At 45.7% G+C, this 21652-nt stretch overlaps 1 protein-coding gene and 1 pseudogene across 1 annotated transcript; one reads left to right on the forward strand and one right to left on the reverse strand.

The window, feature by feature from the left end:
- The first annotated feature begins 14826 nt into the window (after positions 1–14826).
- Positions 14827–18335, forward strand: LOC146201352 (THAP domain-containing protein 2-like). The gene is made up of 3 exons (XM_084595791.1): positions 14827–14934; positions 15946–16074; positions 16705–18335. The coding sequence occupies exons 2-3, from the start codon at positions 16009–16011 to the stop codon at positions 17020–17022; spliced, it is 384 nt and encodes a 127-aa protein (XP_084451917.1). The 5' UTR covers positions 14827–14934; positions 15946–16008; the 3' UTR covers positions 17023–18335.
- Positions 18336–19260: 925 nt separating this feature from the next.
- On the reverse strand, positions 19261–21314 carry LOC146201353 (uncharacterized; annotated as a pseudogene).
- Between the last annotated feature and the right edge of the window lie 338 nt (positions 21315–21652).

Raw genomic sequence — 21652 nt, forward strand, 5'->3', positions numbered from 1 at the left:
TCTGTAAGGTTTTTGCCGAATAGGGGGTGCGTTTCCTGTGTTAATTTTGTGCTGTAGCCGAGAAGCTGGGAAATGGCTACCCGATCCGTTTGAGGCAAAGTCGAACACTTGGGCATGCGCTGTCAAAATGTCTTGTAGCATACGACGTTCACTAGATGGGAGCGATTTGTTGACCATGCCCTCAAAATCAGCACAATATTCAGTCTTGTCTTTCGCGGCTCCTGTGCAATCGGAAATAATTCCAACGGTATGAGTCACATAATTCTCAAATCTCGCGAGTGTCAAACCAGAAGGAAGACGGACAGGCTCTTCTGACACGTTCACAGCCCAGAGGTATGCGCGACCATCATCCGCCTCTACGATGGAGCGTGGCAATAAAATATTTTTTTTCGCTCCATTCGAAACATCTGGCTCGACGACTGTTGAATGTCTACCCATGAAGGATTCAGATGATTTCACGGGGAGAAACGTCGCCGTCATCGCAGGCCGCATCACATCTTCCTTCATGGCGAGAACTCCTTGATGACTCTGAGACATGTTATCAACTAATGCGGGGATAATGTTCGGCTGCAAATAAATTTCACCGGCACTAAAGTGTAAAGTCGCACCACACTCGCGCAAAATTCAACACCCAAGATAACGTCATGCGTTGCACGTCTCAATACAACGAATTCTGTCTTATAGCACTCGTCACCAATGACAACTGAAACAGTGCGCCAGCCAACCGGAACTAACGTTTCACCCCCAACTCCACAAAACGTAGTGTTTTTGTCCCACACAAACATAACTTTCTGTCGAAGGCGGTTCTTAAATGAAAGGCTCATAACTGACACAGCGGCACCAGTGTCAACCAAAGCATCCGTTTTAACATTGTCTACACACACTGACACTTTGTTCTTTAGCATGACGGTAGGCAGAGGTATGCGTGAAATTGACCGTCCGGCGACATTACCTCCATCGGTCGCACCACCTAGTTTCCCAGCGGTGGAGAAACAAAGCGGCGACGTGGGGATGGCGAACGGGGTTGTCGCTGCGGTGGGGGAGTGATGCTGCGATCGGACACAGGGGAGTCATTCCGTGCATGGCGTTGAGGCGAAAAGGGCCGATGGAAGGTAGCGGGTGGCTGCTGATCCAACTGGGCACCATTCGTGAAGCGTGGTGCTCTTTGGGCAAGGGGTCGGGTAATTTGACGACGCGGTCAAAAGCAGAAGATATGTCCGCTGCCCCCACAGCCGTAACATACGGGTGGCTGGCGGCTCTGGTAGTTCACTTCAGGATCCCTTGGAGGCCGAGATGGGGCGACAGAAGCGCGACGAGGAGCACCACGAGGCACTTCATCCGGATGGGCTGGACGCTGCTGGAAATAAGGGTGCGATGTCGGTTGCAGGGTCCGCTCCACGCCGTTGTTGTAAGCTGGTTCGCAGTTATTTTGTGCAGCCCATGGCGTGCGCTGCTCCCATGATGATACGGACCTCGATGTCAGGTGGTAAGGTACATCGAAATTTATACGTTGCCGCTGAATATCCAGCTCCTCGCGTATAATCCTCCTGACCATAGAAGCAACAGTTGTGACTAGAAAGACGGCCAAATTTGGGTGCTATCCGACGTGCCTTTAACGCCTCAAATGCCCGGCACTGCTTGATGACATCTGCTACTATGGCAAGGGTGTCCCGCGAAATAAGTAAGTTGTACACATCCTCAGAAATCCCCTTGAGAAGGTGCCCTACCTTGTCTTCTTCTGACATCTGCCGGTTTACAATGCGACAAAGTTTCAATATTTCCTCGATGTAACGTGTGCATGTCTCACCGGGCAGCTGGGCTCTCTGGGAAAGTTGATGCTCAGCGCGCTCCTTCTTCGCAAGGGTATCCCCAAAGGACTTCGTAATTTCTTAAACGAATCGGTCCCGGGTCGTCAGTATTTCTTCGTGGTTATCAAACCACGTCAGAGCCGTGCTAGCGAGGAAGAAAACAACATTGTACAGGCGTGCGATCGAATTCCAGCGGTTGTACTTGCTGGATCTTTCATAATATCGGAGCCATTCCTCAACGTCATCTTCGGGCCCACCATGGAACGTACGCGGCTCTCGCTGGTGGGGAAAGGTCGTCGTCTCTTCAGGTCGCTTGCGTCGTGCGGGTGGTAGCCATTGAAAGGTACTGTTGAGGAGATAAAGGTGGCAAACATGCTACACAAAGGCTGCGACGAGGTATTGGCGGATCCAGAACGTTTTTACCCAGCGCCTAGCACCAAATGTAACGGATGAAATGGTTTTAATACAGGTGAACGTTGTATGAAGGACGGACGCACACGGCTCAGGAAACCCAGATCAGTCTGCGCGCGGCTCGCTTCCCCTGCTTCTTCTTCTCTTTCTGCTGCTTCTCATGCGCCGCTACGCGGTGTAACAATATGAATGTGCCTTAGTGGCCTATAAGGAAAACGTAAATACCAGTGTCCTAGCAGGCTGAATCTGACATAACCGTCCCATGTGAAACCAGAGACCCAAGTTGGCAGCTCCTGCCAGCCGCTTGAGTTGGTAGCCCAGCTCTCACCCTAGTGTCACCTAGGGTGACGTCACGGTGTCACGTGGGTAAGACGTGGCTACCGGCCGCGCTATGCTGAAGGCTCGAAACCTTGAGTAGTATTGCTTTCGCAAGAAAAATAATTAGGCTAATAAGTTATTTAGGTAATTAGTTAGAGGCAAAAATGTAAAAGTAAATCAGAATCAGAATTTATTGATTCAATGCAACGAATGAATACAAACATTGGTAAGTACAGGAGGAGGTCCCAAAGCCAATGGCTGCACAGGGGACCTCCTGTTACAAGTATACAAAACAAAAATAATTAAGTGCAAACAACAGCGGATGAATACTATAACTGTTATATAATATAAATGTGGAACACACAGAAATACACGATAGCGTAATATAAACAGAACATAAATTGGGAAGATGTTATATAAATGCAAAACAGAGGAAAACAATTGTATGTGGGATAAGTATTTTTATCAATGAAAAAAAATTTTTTTATCCCGATAGCAGAAAAGTACGAAAACTACGTTTGAAGGCATGAATATTAGAAGATTGCTTAATTCTGAATGGTAATGAATTCCACAGAAATGAGCCAGAGAAATTAACTGTGGATTTGCCGTAATTAGTTCTGGGTTTTGGCAGTAAAATATTATTTTGGCATGAAAACCGAGTGAAGCTATGTCTCGGGAACTGGGTACTATTAATTATTGAGATGGGAAGTGATCCATTCATGAACTTAAATACGAGGATGCCAATAGAATAATGAAACATGGATGAGAGTTCAAGGATGTTATGAGCTTGCAGCAAGGGCGCAGCACTGCACAAATGGCTGTTAGAAGTAATGATGCGTATGGCTTGATTTTGTATGTGTTGTAGCGGAGCTATGTGTGTTCTGTATGTGTTTCCCCAAGACGAAATACAATAGTTCATATGGCTATGGATGAAAGCATAGTAGAGAGAAATGCGGGTGTGTAAACTGAAGTAATTTCGCACCTTGATGAGCACCCTTATGCCGTATGTTAATTTTTTTGAAAGGGAGGATATCTGTTAAATTTTAAGTGACAATCAAGATCTATGCCAAGGAGCATCGCATGATCAGTGGCAAACAGTATGTGAGAGTTAAGGGAAATATGTAAAGATGCAGGAATAGCCTTGAGAGGAGACGAAATGATGACAAAGCTAGATTTGGATGCATTATTTGTAAGCATGTTATTTCGACACCAGGTTGCTACGTTTGCTGCATCGGTATTCAATTTGCGTGTTAAAGAATCTATGCACGAGTCAGATGCTAGTACGGTAGTATCATCAGCGTATAATATACATTCAGAAGATTTAAGGCACGAGGGAAGATCATTAATAAATAAAACAAAAAGAAGTGGTCCAAGGATGGAACCCTGAGGAACGCCAACATTAGTAGTCTTAGGTGTAGAGTAAGTATCAGATATGCAAACTGCTTGGATTCGGTTTAGTAGGTAGCTGCGGATAAATGTAAGTGCAGGACTAGATACTCCAAGGGCATTTAATTTATCTAAAAGTATGTTGTGGTTAATTGAGTCAAATGCCTTTGGAAGATCAATGAATAATGCGCCAGCTAATTGACCACGATCAATAATATCTTTAATCATATCTGTTAAAGAAATTAAGGCTAATTCAGTTGAAAAAACAGACCTGAAGCCGAACTGATTAGAAGATATGATGTTAAATTTTGTGAGGTATTTTGTCAGACGGACGACAAACAGCTTTTCAATTACTTTGCTAAAAAAGGAAAGAATAGCAATGGGACGATAGTTACTTGTTAGGCGCCTGTCACCTTTTTTGAAGACGGGTATTAGTTTGGCTTTTTTTAGTGCGCTAGGGAAGATACCGGTCTTGAAGATTGAGTTTACGATGTAAGCGAACACATTGCAAATCAGAGAAGATATTAGCTTGATATGGAAAGAATGGAAGTTGTCAAGGCCTGGGCTTGCATCTTTCTGATTCATAATGACAGTGCGCACCTCACCAGTAGAAACCGGGAAAAGGAAGAAACTATGAGGTAGACGGGGGTACATGTGAATAGGGTGAGTAACGTGAGGTTGATCGATGACAAATGAATCAATGAAAGCATCGCAATGTCACTAGTATCACGACAAACATGTGTGTCTGTCTGGACGTCCTTTATAGGAGCCGTAGTAGGAGTTCTATTTAATAATGAATTGATCACTTTCCATTGTTTTTTAGAATCACTACAAGCTTGGTTTATTTCAGATTCATAATATTTTTTCTTCGCAGTTTTGAGTAGCCTGCCAAGTACATTGCTATAAGTTTTATATCGTGTCCGTAAATTAATATTAAATGGCTGCTTCTTAGTCTTTTTATACAGATTATCCTTTTTCCGTAGACATTTCAGGAGACCGGTAGTTAACCATGGGTTGTAAGGGTTGTGATACCTTTTTCTGCAATATGTCACTGTTGTAGATGATGTATCAAGAGCTTTAGCAAGTACAGCAGTGAATGCTTCGTAAGCAATTTTAGGGTCATCAATCAAAATAATTGATAGCCAATCTATGTTAGCAATTGTTTCATAAAATAGTGAGGAATTCAAGCGTTTCTTAGTAACCTGCACATGATTATCAACGGGGATAAATTTTATTCGTACAAAAATAGGGTGGTGATCTGTTAATTCAACTTCGACTACGCCAGCATCGGGGGAAGTAATTAAGTTAGAAAGCGCATGATCAATGAGTGAACTGTTTCCGTTATTAGGGCATCTTGTAGGTACTTTTAATAGGCATTCGAAGCCATGGCCATTAATGCAGTTGTTGTATTCATGATATGAAGGCGTTGAAGCATCTAGAAGGTTGATGTTATTGTCAGCCATGATAACGACATTTTTTTGTTCCAGTGAAAGCTTATTTAAAATTTCTTCAAAAGCCAAGCAGAATTCACTAACGGATGATGAAGGAGATCGATATAAGCAACCGATGATAATGTTTCTTGAATCTTGTGACACAAACGACTTATCAAGCTCAATCCATACAGACTCACAATTAGTCTTGTTGATTGACAAGTCCGAGCGTCTGAGGTAATGGAACTTAGATGATATAAAGATAGCAGCGCCACCTTGGTTACTATCCCCTCGATGACAGTATTCGGCTGAGTAAGACGGAAAAGAGTGTAAGTATTGGTAGTGGGAGCTTAGCCATGTTTCACTGATACAGATAAGCGAAAAATTGTGATGAATCGATGATAGGAAACTAGAAATGTCATCGGAATGTTTGCAAAGGCTACGCGCATTGAAATGAATAAATGAACGGCACGGGACAGAAAGAAAGGCTTCAAGCTGAGAAGGTGAAAAGTAAGTCGTCGTTGCAAAAAAAAAACAAAGAAATACGATCGGATCCGGGATCCGACAAGAAAGAAGTGCGCGGGTTCCTTGGGTTGTGCGCTTATTAACGCGGTAGCGTTAAGGAGCTCGTGTCGCAGAAAAGCCGGTGTCGTCGGCGTCGGCGGCGTTGGCCGTGAGCGATAAATCCCGGCATGCACTTAATAAATAAAGAGCAACTTCCAAGATGGGCTGGGTGGGAATCGAACCAGGATCTCCGGAGTGTAAGACGGAGACGCTACCACTCAGCCACGAGTTGTTTTTCTTTATTGCCTGTTTTGAGTTCACATCAAATCAAAAAAGATCCACAATAATGGCAAAACACGCAACAACCAGACTTCGGCTGTCACGAAAGGTTTAAAATTTCTTGAGGACAGCCAGTTCATCGAGCACACTGATCCAGTTAGGTGGATCAGAAAGCACCCGGTACTTTTCTCTAAGGAGCAGCACCCTCTCGATAAAGTTCTCGCGTACAGAACGCGTGTTGACATCTGCATGTTGCACTTGCATCCTTGTTTTCCACAGGCTGTGGAGGCCCAAGACCATGACTAAATCCAAAGGAATACCCTCACTCTCGACTGGAAGGAACCGTATGCCATACGGATCTAACGGAAGGTCTTTCTTTAGTGTTCTCTGGAGAACATCCCAGTGAAAGACTGGGTCCCAGCAATCCAGAAATACGTGCTCGATTGTCTCTGGTTTTTTTGCAAAGGAGACAGACTGTTGTCCAGGGAACGAATAAGCCTCTTTCGTGTAACCAGGTTTTAATAGGTAATGTGTTGGAATGTAGCTTAAAGAAGAACGTTTTAACTGAAGGCCTAACTGGCATCTTTTTCACACGCTTTAAGACATCCTGTCCGGGGCCTCCACGGTGTGGTGCACGGTAAATCGGCAACGGTATCGCCACATCCAGAAGATCTTTGTACAGCTTCTTCTTACACACTTTGCCAAGTATTCCATTGAAAAAACACTCAGCCACGAGTTCAATGCCTGAAAGCGGTACAAAAGCGCTTCTAGTGAATGTGGTGTTGCCTTAGAAACGTGCCGTAGAACGCTATACTGCGGTGTATATCGGTAATTATAAGCATGTTACTTACAGAAGTCGCAGTTACACGAATAGCGAAGTACGTTTCCGCTACATTTCTTCTGCGCTCTGCGCACATGCAGAGCCATCTTGCGGCAAACACAGAAGAACCCCTCCTCGCAATGTGCGGTGCTGCCCCGACACGTGGCGCGCCACTCGCCCCTGACGTTTCGCCGTGCACCCTCACGGGTTGTAGAATCAAGCGTCTTTCCTTTCTTTAGATCACTATCTTCGCTCACCCGCTTCTCCCCTTCGGGCCGCGCGGGTACCGGTGCGAGGATGCCCCAATACCCTTGCGTTTAATAAGTTTTCTCGCTCTCTCCTCTTCCAACATCCAGCGTGCGTCACTCGAACAGTGGTGTTTAGGCGACGCGGCTGCTCTTTCCGCTCACAGCGCGATTGCTAGGTGCAGCGTCTGATGCCGGACGCCTCTGACGTGATCGCTGGGCCGTAGCGCTTCTGCTGGGAAAGCGTCCCCTGCGATGCGTGACTGACCGACATACTCAGTGCGTGTGAACGCTAAAGGAACACGGGAGCAAGAAACGTTGTAGTGTGCACAACACAGTGCGATAATGTAGATTGTGAGAAGCACTTGTTTGAACAAATATTTAGAAAAAAGTTGTACAGTGTACTTAGAAGTGTTGAGTATCAAAACTATGTCTTTGTGTGATTCAAGAGCATACCGAGCGAATCAGTTGGCGGTGCGAACAAGGTGCAATAACGCTATCGCATTCCACTCTTGAAGGCGAAGCTTAAGCGTCCTCCAATTTTTTTTGTACGTGTGTTATTGCATTCGGGGATGTGGGCACGAGGATGAAGATTTGAGCATTTCTATGAAATAAGTGGAAAGCTATGACGATGAACATTTGTGACTTTCTATGAAACAGTGCAAAGCTATCCCCATGCTACTTGGCATAGAGCCAAGGCTGGGATTCCCATTCTAGCTAACAAACGGAAAGTTGTCGACTGCTGAGAATGCACAAAGTAGTGCACAGTGCACAGTGTACTGCCTCAGTTATCGCTAAATGGATGACAATGAATAATGATTACCGAACTCCCGCCTGGTAGGTACAGGTCATGCAGGAGCAGCAACTGTAGGAGATATTTAGCAGACAATAACATGCTACATGCTCTCATCGCCAGAACCCGATAGTGACTAATCGCACTTTCAGAAGGGAGCACACTGAAGGCATGGGGCATGGCATGTGACCTAGTGAGCTAACCATTTCGAGGTACATTCTCTAAATTCCGTTTGCCGTGAAACGAATTTGTTGGCCCTTTTGCATTGTTTGTTTTAGGAAGAGGGTGAGGAACCTTATGAAAATGGAAAGACATGCTAAAATGTTTGTAGGCCAGTCATGTGTGATTTCGTTTTTATTGGGGGATGAAAAATGTGGGCCAAGTCCAGAAGTTAACGAAACGTCCCCGCGGCCTGGAGAACTTGTTCTGAGCTAGATGTTGATCCCTTGCCTCTTTGGCATAGATCATGCTCGTGGTTTCACCTGTTGTAAATATGTACATTCCTGTATAACGTTTACAGTTCATTTTCCTCTCACAGTGCAAGTTGTTGTGGCCAGATGCAGTAAATTCACTATTTTCATTTCCTTATAACATGCCTTTCAGAAGATGGTGAGCTCTTTTGTCTAATCCTGCAAGAAAGCAACAAAGGGCTCCCAAATATTCCACAACACTGTGGGATATCTTTAATGCTAACTGCTGCTTGATATCACAAAAACATGTAGTTGAGATAGTTTCCATTCCCCCCCCCCCTTAGTGTTCCCGGAGACTGTGATAGGGTCCGATAGATTAGATTGGGCGAGACACTGATGAAGCGAGCCTGTTAGTTAAGCCGCCATGTTTTTATTCCATAGTGGCCAACACAGTGGTAACATTCGCCTAGAAGCAACTACCCTCCTTGGGGAAAGTAGAATGGATGTGCAAACACGGTCACAGACCACTGTAGAAAGGTCTCTCACAGGCAAACTGCCACAAAGTCAGGTCTCAAATTCAGACAGATGATGTGGAGGTTTTCTGTTTCTCTGTGGATAGCGCTGTGTTGGAGAACTCTGGTGCAATGCAGGTGGTGTAGGCGGGTGCAATATAGGAGGTGCAGGCTGGTTCACTGCAGGTGGTGGATATATGATGTCATCGCGGTCGAGTGGTGTTGTGGGTGATGCTTGTTTGAGGCCAGAGACATCCTTGAAAAAACTTGAGTTTCGCGTTACTACTCTTTTTCCTCTCGATGCCTTGATCTGTGATCCATGAATGCTTACAATGATATAAGGGTCTGGATCATAGTATGGAGTGAACTTGTCACGTCTCTCTTGCTTGCACAGGACTCGTTGACCGATAGAGAAGCGATGTGGTTGAGTATGTCTTCGTACGTCAGCATGATGTTTGTTGTATGCTTTTTTCTCGAGCGCGGTTGTTTCAACCTTGTTAAGTCTTCATAGTGCGAAGAGCTTCAGAGTAGCACGGCAGAAGATTCCTTATTGGTCTGCTAAACAGCAGTTCATATGGTGATATTCCTGTTGTAAGTTGTTTGGATGATCTGTATGACATCAGGAAAGTGTCAAGCTCTACTTTCCAATCCGTGTTCTCAAGCTGACTTGTGTGAACATGCTTTTTCAATGTTCTCATGAACCGTTCAGCTTCACCATTAGCTTGAGGCCACAAAGGTGTGATCCGATGGTGTAGAAATCCTCACTCTTTCGAGAGTGCAGCAAACTCTCAGCCTTGAAATGGTGGTCCATTGTCAGTTTTTACCTGTGCAGGGATTCCGAACTGGCAAAACACTCGTCGCAGCAAGGGGAGCACATTGTTCGTACTCGTGGAATGTGTGACTTGTACTACTGGGTATAGCGAGAAGTCATCTATTACCCGAGCCGCATCGTATTCTGGCGTCGATGTACTCTGCGTGGTTTGGGTCGTGCTTGTAGCCGTCGCACCTTGCGCAGCACTCTCGGGGAGCGAGCGATATACGTCGTAGACTTCTTCACCGACGTAGTGCAGGAGGAGCGCTTTTTTTGCGTGCATCTGCCGAGATAGCGCAAGCTAAAAGAAAGTTTTCGAACCTTTCTATCCACTTCGTCCATTCGTGACCAATATTGTTGTCGTCGGTAGCGCGCAGGTAAAAACTTGGGAAGGCATGGAGCACATGTGCCATGGCTACGATTGCCGATAGCCGCTTGTTGCTGATGGGTGATTGGACGGACTGACTATTGATGTAGTGGTACTCACATGAGATAAAAGAGCACTTCTGACACCATCTTAGTGTTCCCGGTGACTGTGATGGGGTACGATTGATTATATTTGGCGAGACACTGATGAAGCGAGCCTGTTTGTTAAGCTGCCATGTTTTTATACCATAGTGGCCAGCAGAGTGATAACATTCGGCTAGATGCCGATTATACCCTACATCCCCCCCCTCTTTTTGTTCGTTCAAATGAGGACCAGCGGACACTAACTATTGCTTTTGTAATGCCCTAGCCCTGCCTTAAGGCAGTACTCCAATGTCAATACATTTTGATAGCTATGGCTGTCCAACAGCACTCATGTCTTTTATACACTTCTTGTTACTAATATCTTACCCAAGTGGTGGCTTTTACTACGAAGGTGAAAGTCTCTGGACTGTATATCTGGAGAATTTGTACTAGAATCGCAATGTAAACGAATTGTGACCTTATTTCTCTTGCACACATGAAAGAAGTAATGCAACTTTCACATCGACAAATATGGTCCGAGATTCCTGGTCGATGCGAAAGTTACGTGCTTTTTGCAGTTTGTGTGGTCCACACACTTTTGTCACCGATATTTCATAGGGGGCAAATTATGGGTCGTCCTTGGACAGGGGCAGTTTATTTGGCCGCCACTACCTTCCCCCTTAAATCAGGTACAGTGTTTCTTGTGAACAGCTGGCAGCATCTATAAATACCATAATTTTTTTTGTAATTTGTGGTGCATAGCTGAGAAATCTATGACATACATGCACAGCTGGTTGCCAAATTTATGCAACCATATTTCAGTAACTTTTTAACATCCATGCTGTATACTGCCAGTAATACATCAGGAGCTTGTGGTTGTTGCTTTCTTTTTGTGTTTTGTGTAACTGTAAGTCTTGCTATTGTAATGTTACATATAGCGCTGTGGGTAAACAAATAACGTTACTTTTAACTCTTGTAGAAGCACGAAAACTGCGCAATCACTGCGGCGGGCTATGCTTCCACATTGGGCTTTAGCCACATGTTAAATGTCTATCTTTATTCTGCTGCTGCAGCTTGCATGTTATCAGTTACACTAACATAAGTTACTTCGTCACAACTGGTCTAAGGAGACGCTTGCTAGACGCTTGTAGCCTCGATGTTGATGTCGACATACCCCTGACACACCCAGGGAATGTCTTTAGGAAGGGTACATGAAAACCAGCGAAACATTGTGCAGTTTACAGAATAAAAAGGTAACAATTTTAAATGATGTTATTATTGATCACTTCTTTTCAGAGCAGGAACAATGACTTTAGAAATTTACCTGTTAAACCACTTAAAATGCAGGTTTCTGCAACCAATGCATACCTGTGTAATACTGAAATGCTCTGGCTGTGCTTTATGTTGATATGCAGCATCCTTTATGCTTAGTTCGTCTGCATGTGCACTTCATGTCTTGGGCATTGCGGAGGGCGCATAGCAGCAAACATTTATAACTTGCTATGTTTGGTCAGAGTGGCACGTTCAAAAAGACGGCATAAAAACATTAAAATACTGAATGCCAGGTTCTGGTGAAACTACGTTTGTATCTATTGGTATTCTGCATGGGGTTTGCGGCAATTATACGACTTTTTTATATAGTATGTGACCGTTCTGAATGAAGATGCATGTGTACAGTGCCACCTGGAAAAATCAATTGAGGGAAACTGGCAGTTGCCCTTGGAGATGTGTAATCAAAGTTCAGCACAGATAACTTGAATTTAATTTTCCCTTCTATTCCAGGAGGAGCCCAACCTGCTCTTTCCAGCTTAGGCCTGCAAGACCAGTAACAGCTGATAGAACGAATGGTTAGGATAGTAACTACTCCTGGAATCCCGGCCTGCGGAGGCCGCCCACACAGAACTCGATCATCTCGCTAATTCTAAAATATCAGGTTTTAATAAATACCTTTTCCTCCTCCACCTCTCCAAGGAAAAGCTGTCACGGCCAAGAATAATTTAAAAAATTATTCAAATAGATTCTTAATACTCCAGTTGGCCTGCATTTTACCATGCCATTCCGTCTATATTTGCATGCAGTTTTGATGTGAATATTTTTTAGTGTAGACTATTTATGCATGCAGTTTTTTCAATAAAGCCTAAAAAAAACGAAAATGCTGTTTTTGCAACCTCACATGCTGGTATACCTATGCACTTCGCATGTTTTCAGGAATGGTGCATTTGTGTAAAGCTCAGCTAGCATATGTGCCTCTTTGGTGGAAGTTTTAATTGCACACCGCTGTTCTGTGCTTTGTTGTGTAAAAGTAAAGCAGACAACAGGAAACTTAAGCCTGTTGCATATTCTGTTGTCTGCTTTACTCTCACGACTAAGGCATGGAGCACTAGTATGTGATTGAAATTTCCATGGCACATGCTTGCTGAGCTTTACACGAATGTTATTGGCAAGTTTTTACACTAATAGCGGTCCCTGCAAGCAAGTTCCGGGAAACGTCCGAATGTCCGCCTCCGGCTCTCCGTCGGACGTCCGTGGGACGTGATCCGGATCCACGAACGATTGTAATCGAACATAACCGGATTTCCGTCGCACGTCCGAACGGCCGAAAACGGGCATCTATGGCCGTCTGGGTACCGACTATCTTCAAAAATGTAATTGGGCTAGTGGTACCATCCCTAAGGAGTGAAAATGCGCTAATCTAGTCCTCATCCCCATAGCCGGGCAAACCACCAACCTTGGCCAACCTCCGTCCCATATCTCTTACGTCCTGCGTTGGGAAGCTGATGGAACATGTTATCCAGACCAGACTCTTACAATACCTCGAAGAACACCATCTTCTACCAGACGCAATCTTCGGCTTCCGCCCTCATATGTAGCGGCCCCGGATATCATGCTTCTACGTACATCATCAGGTAGTCATGAGACCCACACTAGACACAAAATCATCGTCGGCCTCGATGTTGCAAGGCATTCGACAACGTCCTCCATGAAGCGATTCTTCAACAACTTCAAGCTCTCGGTGTCGGACATCGCACGTACGCGTACATCCAAGACTTCCTCACCGACCGCACAGTGCAACTTAAAGCCGGCACAGGAGATCCTTCCATCATCTCTCCGGCAAACTGTGGCCCGCCGCAAGGCTCCGTTTTCGCCGATGCTTTTTAACGTTGCACTGATAGGCCTGTCCAAACTACTGGCCGACATCTCCCACCTGGATCACAGCATTTATGCCATAACGACCTCACATTCTGGATCATGCGCGGCAGTAATGGCCAGATTGAAGAGACTGTACAGACCGCCATCGAACGGATCAGTGATTATCTCAGTACAGTTGGCCTCATCTGCTCGGCGACGAAGTCAGAGTGTATCATCATCCCGTCCCAGGGACGACGCCAAAGATACTTCTGGACATCAGCCTCCAGGTGCAAGGAAACCCGATTCCTCGCACATACAGATCACATCAGGATCTTGGGCTTACACTATACAGGCCAACGGCAGCAACACCATGCTCCAACGCATTGGCCAGTCGATGGTACAGATCGAGTTTCCAACAAGCATCATGGCAGGCGAGAGTCCAACCCACGACCTCCTGCACCTCTTTTAAGCTTTCATCTGCTCCTGCATCATCTACTCTGCTCCCTATACCATATCTCACTGGAGCCGAAAGCGAGCGGCTAGAGGCGCGTCACTTATAAAAGCGTACAAGACGGCTGTAAGGCCGCGGTGGCCCTTTCTTTAATGTTTCGGCACGCGCGCCGCAGAAAACGGCGATGGAATGTTCTCCAAGCTACGAGAAAGCGACGCGACCGATTACGTCATCTCGGCCACCGCGCTGCGCCTTCTCGCCCTCGTCGCCATGCGGTCCTCCTCGCTTCGCGCGGGAGGGCCGCGCGTGCTGACCATGTTCGAGAAAATTCGAGGCCTCTCCAGAAGGCCAAGGGAGGAAGGCATAGCTTTGGCAGCGCTAAGCTGTTTTCCGTTCCTCCTCCGCGCCTAGAAGGTTCGGCGCTGGCTATTTAAGAGCGCACCGCGCAGTTACTGACGGTTCTGGTTCTGATTCGATTCTCGCTCGGAGAAGACAGCGTAGCAGGCAGGCCCCGACTGAGAAGTCGTAAAAAGAGCAATGCGTTCGTTTTGCCGTTAGTTATTCGCTCAGTCTCTTTTGTAAAGTGTGTCGCCTCTCTGTCTCGTGTAAATAATTTTTCTGTATCCTGTGCTTTGTGTTCTTGTTATATAAAGTTAATGTTCGTTTTGTTACGGCAAGTTCGTCGGCTTTCGTCTCAGTGTGTGTGTGAAGTGCACGTCGCCTGCCGAATCGAGGAGCACCTTGGAGAGGTGCGGAAGATTTGAAGAGACAAGAAGAACTTCTGACGTTTTACTGGCGCAGCCGACAGTATGATTCAGCAACTGCGGCACTCCGCAAGCCCAGACCGTTACTCGAGCCGTCGCAACGTTATCGGCGCTCACCGAAGTCTGCCGGCGTTCAAGGTGGAAGAGCTTCGCCGCGTGCAAGGACCTAGGGACCCCAAGAGGAGACGGTCAGAGGCAGCGGCGAATAGGAGTGCCCACCAGATAGGAGCGGCGCGGCAAGGAGGGAGCAACCGTTGCTGAGGTGCTGAGATCTCCCGGTCGTTCGGGGTTGGAGCCTCATCGACGCGTGCAAGGACCTAGGGACCCCCAGCGGTGACGGTCAGAGGCAGCGACGATCGGAAGTGCCCCACAGCGAGGAGCGACGCGGCGAGGAAGGCGCAACCGTTGCCCAGGTGAGCGGGATTTCTTGCGCCCGTTGGTGTGCGTGGCTCGGGCATTAGGAGCGGGAGGCGCGCGGTGTCGACGTGTAGTTACTTCGGTTAGTAAACATGAACACCAGAAAGTCAGTGTTTTCCGGAAGGCCCAGAGTGTCCATAAGAGTCCCCATAGCCTCACGGAGACGGAAGGATTGCGTAGCAAAGACGAAAAGTAAGGACGTAGTTAAACGTCGAGAGACAGAGGCGAAAATAGAGACTGAATTGGAAATCAGAAAAATTGAGATAGCAGCTAAGTTAGAAATCGAAAAGATGGAGACGGAATTGAGAAAGTACGAACTGGAAACTCAAAAAGCGATCCAGTTATTACAAATAAGATAAATGCCCCTCGGACGCCAAATTGAAGCAAGTAAAGCAGAAGAAACTAAAAAGAGCGTTTCGAAAGAGCGGCCCCGAATAGTACTTGAAGGGAATGTGTCAGGTAACGCTGCTGCTTCAGCGTCAGACACTACCGCGAGCATAGATCCGGCGGAGACGACCTTCGCCGAGGAGAGAAATTCAGTCGGCATGAACGGCGCGTCGCCGGCTAAGGAAGTAAACAACGCCAAAACAACTGCGGAAGCCGTAGCGATAGAAGTACCCACGTGCGCTCAGATTACCGAAGGCGTCAACGTTCAGCCAGGTGCACGGGAAGTTGCGCGGCGCAGCAAAAGACCGAACTGAAACTCGCTGTAGACGAGGTAATCCAAGAACGTAAAGTTGCGGCGTATTTACAAACTGATACTGCCTCGTCAAAGGCAGCAAATGCGGGTGAAACAACGACACCGGGCGCGAGCGCTTACCAAGAACAGGGCGCCACAGTTGATTCAGTGACAGCGGGCGCGAGCGACGTGATCGGCGAGATCCGCGATCTTACGTTGACCGCTGCAAATGATATAGGGGGAAAAAATGACCATGATAGCAACTGCTACCACCCTATTTCAAAGAGGACGCTCTTAGATTCCATCTATCCATCCATCCATGCTTCAGTGGAACGGCAGGAACGGTCGCAGCTTCCTCCATGGGTCGCAGTCACCCTGCCTCCCGCGAACGATGCCCTCCCACTGCTGTGTCCCCTTGTGTACGCAGCGAGGCTACAAGGATGAGTCGGGGAACAAGGTAGGAATTCTTTTTTTTCTTACCGGTGAGTTCACGCGCCACATTCAAAAAAAGAAACGCCGCCATCCGTCCGTTCAATGCTTTGCCAGTTGTTCGGCGTCGTGTCAACCTCGATTTCTTTTGTTGCCGTCGTGCGTCACCGTGTCAAATATACGCTGTGCATTCGTAGTTTACGTTTACTCGTTTTTCTTCGATACAAGCTGCTGCTTATGCGCGATATTGCATGCCCGCGTGCACACACTTGAATGGCACCATCAAGTGTGTGCACGCGGGCACGCGGGTGTGTGCCTGCGTAACGCTTCGCCTTGTTTCTAAAAAATATTTCTACGAGTTAAACTTGTGACAGGGAGAGAGAAGTCAGCAGCATTTTTTTTTAAGTGAACTGAGTTCGTGTATATCGCGTTTATAGTGATGCTGTTCTCCCGCGAGAAAAACGCCGTGCAAGCGAAAACGCTGGCGATTTCTACCGCAGCTTGTGCTCGTTCAGTTGCATTTTAGCTTTCTTCGTCCGTACTAAGTTTGCGCTCCAGTTTCAGGGCATTCTTTTGGCCGTCAGAGCAGCGCAATATTAGAATCCTGTCGCTGTGTGCCTTTTCATCGCTGCTAAACCCTCTTGTACTTATTGTCCAGGTTTCCTACCACGAATTTCCGCGAGATCCTGCTCTCCGCAGAAGATGGATTATTGTCATAAAACGGGATGAAGGCCCTTTATTTCAGGTTACCATGCATACACAGGCATGCTCAAAGCACTTCAAAAGAGATGACTTTATACCAGGAGTGGCAAGTGGCAAAAGAATGCTCAGAGATGAAGTGGTTCCCAGCGTGTTCGTGTTCGCGCGCGCAAAAAAAAGAAAGAAAAGCTCCAAAAGCACGCACACCTTTGCCGTCAAGAAAGACAAAGCCGCAAGAGCAACAGAGTCCAACACCGCAGGAAGAAATGGAAAGTGAAGTCTGCATTGCAGACGAGCAGCTGCCATCCCAAACACAGCAAAGTTGCCTTGCTGAAGGGCAAGCTTTGATGTCGACACAGGCCGAGGAAATTCATCGACTGAAGCTACAGTGTAGTACTTTAAGGAATGAACTGGCACAAGCTAAAACGGCAGTTTATAAGTTAGAAGGCGACAACAATGTTTTGCGACGTCAGCTTGAAGTAGAAAAGTCCAGAACTGCTGCCTTCTGCTTGGACCGTATTAAAGAATCGAATGAGGATTTTATGTTTTATACAGGGCTCCCCGATTACGAACACTTTGTCGCATTGCTAAAATACATCCACCCCGACGACAATACTAACTTGCAGTGCAGAAAACCAAAGGACCTGTATAGTCAAGGAAGAAAAAGAAAGTTGGCCAAGGACGACGAGCTCTTTCTGGTTCTGGTCAGACTAAGACTTGGCCTCTTTGAGCAGGACTTGGCTCACAGGTTCACCATCTCGCAAGCAACCGTATCCAGGATATGCACAACATGGATCAGTCTGCTCTATACCAAGCTGAAGAACTTACCTCTGTGGGCACCACGAGAAACTGTGGATGCAACTATTCCTGCTGTGTTCGTCGAAAAGTATCCAGCAACAAGAGTAATTCTGGATGCGACTGAAGTCAAGTGTGCAGTGCCCAGCTCGCTAGCACCGCAGTCAAGCACATATTCTTCGTACAAGTCTGCAAACACGTTCAAAGGACTTGTCGGCATAATGCCAAATGGCCTTTTGTCCTTTGTTTCGGAGCTGTTTACAGGCTCAATTTCTGACAGAGAACTAGTCATTCAGAGTGGCTTTCTAAACCTTCAATTTGACGCAGGAGAAGCTGTTATGGCTGATAAAGGTTTCAAGATTGGAGATCTTCTAGAAAAAAAAGGTGTGGGCCTGAACATTCCTCCATTTTTGTGTAACAGGAAGTTTTCTGCAGAAGAAGTGAAAGCAACACAAGAAATTGCATCTCTCAGGATTCATGTTGAGAGAAGAATACAGCGAATTAAGTCCTTACACATTTTTGACCGCCCTGTTCCTCTCACACTGGCACCATTAATTAATCAGATGTGGACTGTGGTTGCCATACTAACTAATTTTCAGTCAGACCCCATCTCTAAGCAAGAGTCTACTAGAGCAGCATGCTAAGCAGAGTATGAGTGCATGCTCTTGTCAAGCACATACAAAATAGTAGTACACAGTGCAATAAATGAAGAGTTAACAAGTGGAATCTCCCCTTGCAGTGTGCTTTAATATGCTATTTTATGTACCATACACTTCTCAACATAAACAAGTTCCATGACGTAAGCACTGAATAGTGCAAGAAGCTATCTATGCAACACAATCACCACTTAAGCGTGTAATTACAAGGCAGGACACACAAAAAATAGTTCTGTAACAGAAGCATTACATGCTGGGAAAGCTCATTCTAAGTGAGGAACAGTAGCATGGACCAGAAACAGTAAAAAATATCAAAAACAAGCACTTTATGACATGGCCACTGTAAATCTTTTAAACATTTGACGGTTTGCACCATACAGCAGTTGTTTCACGTAGATGATAGAGTGCATGGATTTTGGCTCGGGCCACGTCACCTAGCACCATCTTATTTTGTGACAGGTGTCACAATTCATGTCGCACTGCTATGTCGTGTAACTATCATTTTGGCTAACTGCACTGTCAGCATTTTGAACCAGTAATGTACAGATCCTGCTCTTATGTCCAGGTGCCAGGTGAAGTGGGTCCAAGCTCAAAGCCATGGGCATTGCAGCTCACATTTGAATGAACATTGTCAAAAATATACATCTCACAAGATTTGTTTATAAGACATGTAGTGGGGCTCTTGTAATACTGGAGGAAGCCCTGAAATTTAAGGACGAGAGTTCCCTACATCTATGTGATATCTGGAACTTTGGAGATGCAAAGAAGCCACATTGCATGCCTCAAGAGCATAAGTCCACCAGTTTTTCCCAAAGGCCGTAAATATGACAGACTGATGCTCCTTGCAAACACTGTGAAGCATACTGCTTAGCGATGTAGCTACCCAAATTAAAGAAGCCCAGCAAGACTAACACTGTACTCCTTCATGTAGGGCGAAACAAAACAATAGTTGTGACCTGTTTAGGCTGTGACATTTATTGAAGGGACAGTCGACTGTCGGTAACAGTATAAAAATGTATATATTCAGGTTCATACAGGAATGGTAAAGACTAGAAGGCCAAAGATTAAAATTATATACTGCAGTTAAATAAAACAAAGAAATGTTAACTCAAGTAGAAGAAACAGTGCAAAACAGTACAAAGTAGATAGCACTAAGATAAAAAGCCAAGGGCAAAAAAACTGCAGTGACAAGGAATGCAACAATGAACAATGCATACTGAATGATTCGATGGTGAACAATAGAAAATGTGCACAAAACAACATAGTAAGAGTGACGTACATGATTTCTATATGAGATCTATACTTCACGGCAGAAGTACTGCAGCATATCATTGAAAAAAAAATAATCTAGGCGAGGTTTCATTGCTTTCCACTGGGCATAATCAAAGCGCACCCTCTCAATGATTATCCAGTCCTGAGAAAAAACGACAAAGTGTCCCCACTCACAGGAGGTCAAAGCCATCTGTCCGGTTAACTGGCAGTAATACTCATGACCACGTGATAATCTAGGCTCACCATTGTCAAGAAACTAAACATAAAAGTCAGAAGCCTTCATTGATTCCACATCTGAATCCTTCAACGAGTATGGACATTTAACTTCAAGGACTCCAAAAGTTCCCTCTTCTGGGTCAAACACCAACCTGTCGGGTGATGCCCCCAACCACGGACATGAAGGAGGAACAACAATGCCGCAGTGTTCTACTGTCACATCATGCCCCAGTTTTCTTAGCACTTCCACATAGCGCTCGACAGCAATGGCCTCATTTTTTTTTTGCCATATTGAATGGCTCGCACTCTGGAAAGGTCTTTGGGGTCGAGCAAGTTGCGCAGGGCTTTCTGCGTCCACTCCTTCCTCATCATCGCCTTGCCAAAGGCTGAAGCAGTCAGCCTGTGTCGGCGAGCGTCAATCCAAGATTGGCTCTGTGCTTGTTGCCGCGTATTCTTCTCTAGCTCACGGGCGTCTTCAGCCGATATGGATATTTCCTGCAAATAAGTAAGATTTAAAGCTGCACTATAAGGCACGAAACTAAAGCGCTGATTGGATTCAATCACGGCATGTTGTTATCATAGACAGCCAGATACTTCCAGGTTACAACAATTCGGACAAGGAGAGCTATGCTCATTGATTAGTATATGTGAAGAAAAAGAATTCCATAAGCAAATGGGTCACTTGTTCGAATGCCCGTTATTTGAGATGATAGCTGTACAGCCAATGGCATGGTATATAAACCAAGACAAAGATTATACAGGTACACATATTGGCTACAGCTGTAAACGTTAGAGTAACCCTTTGCTTAGCAAGCACCTAGTTCCCGTCAGCTACCATAATTAATGTATGGAAAGCTGTAGCATTAAAAGTAAGGAGATAAGGGCTAAGAAAATAATGCTGTTTAAGCTATAGGATCATGGATACAAAGACCTTGTTAGGCACTAGTGATTTATGCAGCATCTTAGATGGTTTATAGAGTATTAACGTCCTAAAACTACTCTAGAATGAGGTACGCACAGTGAGGAGCTCCAGATATTTCGACCAACATGGGTTCTTTAATGTGCATCGACAGCACACAGTACACAGGCGCCTTACTTTTTGCATCCATAGACAAGTGGCTGCCACAACTGGGATGTTGTGTAGCGTGCGCTCACATGAAACAACTATTCTGCACAACTGCTCTGCACCTTGTAGCGTGCAGAGCTCCTTAACATTTTGTAGCAGTAATTCAAGATGTAGCAAATAAATGTTGGACTGGTATCACAATTCGTTCTGTGCGCCAGCCTCATAACTACTGACACCTTCAACATGCAATCCTACACTATGTACCACTGCATACAAACCTATCACAGCTGGAAACGGTGTTTTAGGCATTTATGTGTCACATCCTTCAGCAGTGCCATTGTTTTCTTCTTGATATCATCTACAGTCTCGTATTCCGACATACAATCCTGCTTTTTTTTCACATATCTGGCGACACATTGTCTTAAAAAAAAGGCAATGTCTTCTTCAATGACTTAAGTCACGATGCAGTCAAAATGCTCGAGACAACACCCCTTCATTTCGCAAAATAGCAGAACTTCTTAGGTATGGTACTGAGATACTTACATTCTTTCTGCACTTGAGCATCGTTCTTCAAAGACATTCTCTTCAACATCGACAAAAAGCTCAATGGTCGGAAAAGTGCATGTCTGATCTGTTCCAGGCAGCAGGTTGCCCAGCAAAGTTGCATACCCAGAAGGCTGGAGAGACTGGTGGTATGTCGCAGGCCAGCCGGGTGGTGCAAAGCCAGATTTTGTCGGCACTAAAGGTCGCATATTGCTCAGAACGGAAGCAAATGAGGTTTTTCCCAGGGCTCGGTTTGTCCAAGCTCTTTCACTGAGTTGACAACTTGGCAACTGTCCTCACTTTGGCATTCAGACGTCGAAACTTTCAGTCGCTTGGGCACACTGCATCCACCATCATGC

The sequence above is a fragment of the Amblyomma maculatum genome, chromosome 2 (assembly GCF_055883805.1).
Source record: "Amblyomma maculatum isolate TAMU_Amacu chromosome 2, ASM5588380v1, whole genome shotgun sequence".
Lineage (NCBI taxonomy): Eukaryota > Metazoa > Arthropoda > Arachnida > Ixodida > Ixodidae > Amblyomma > Amblyomma maculatum.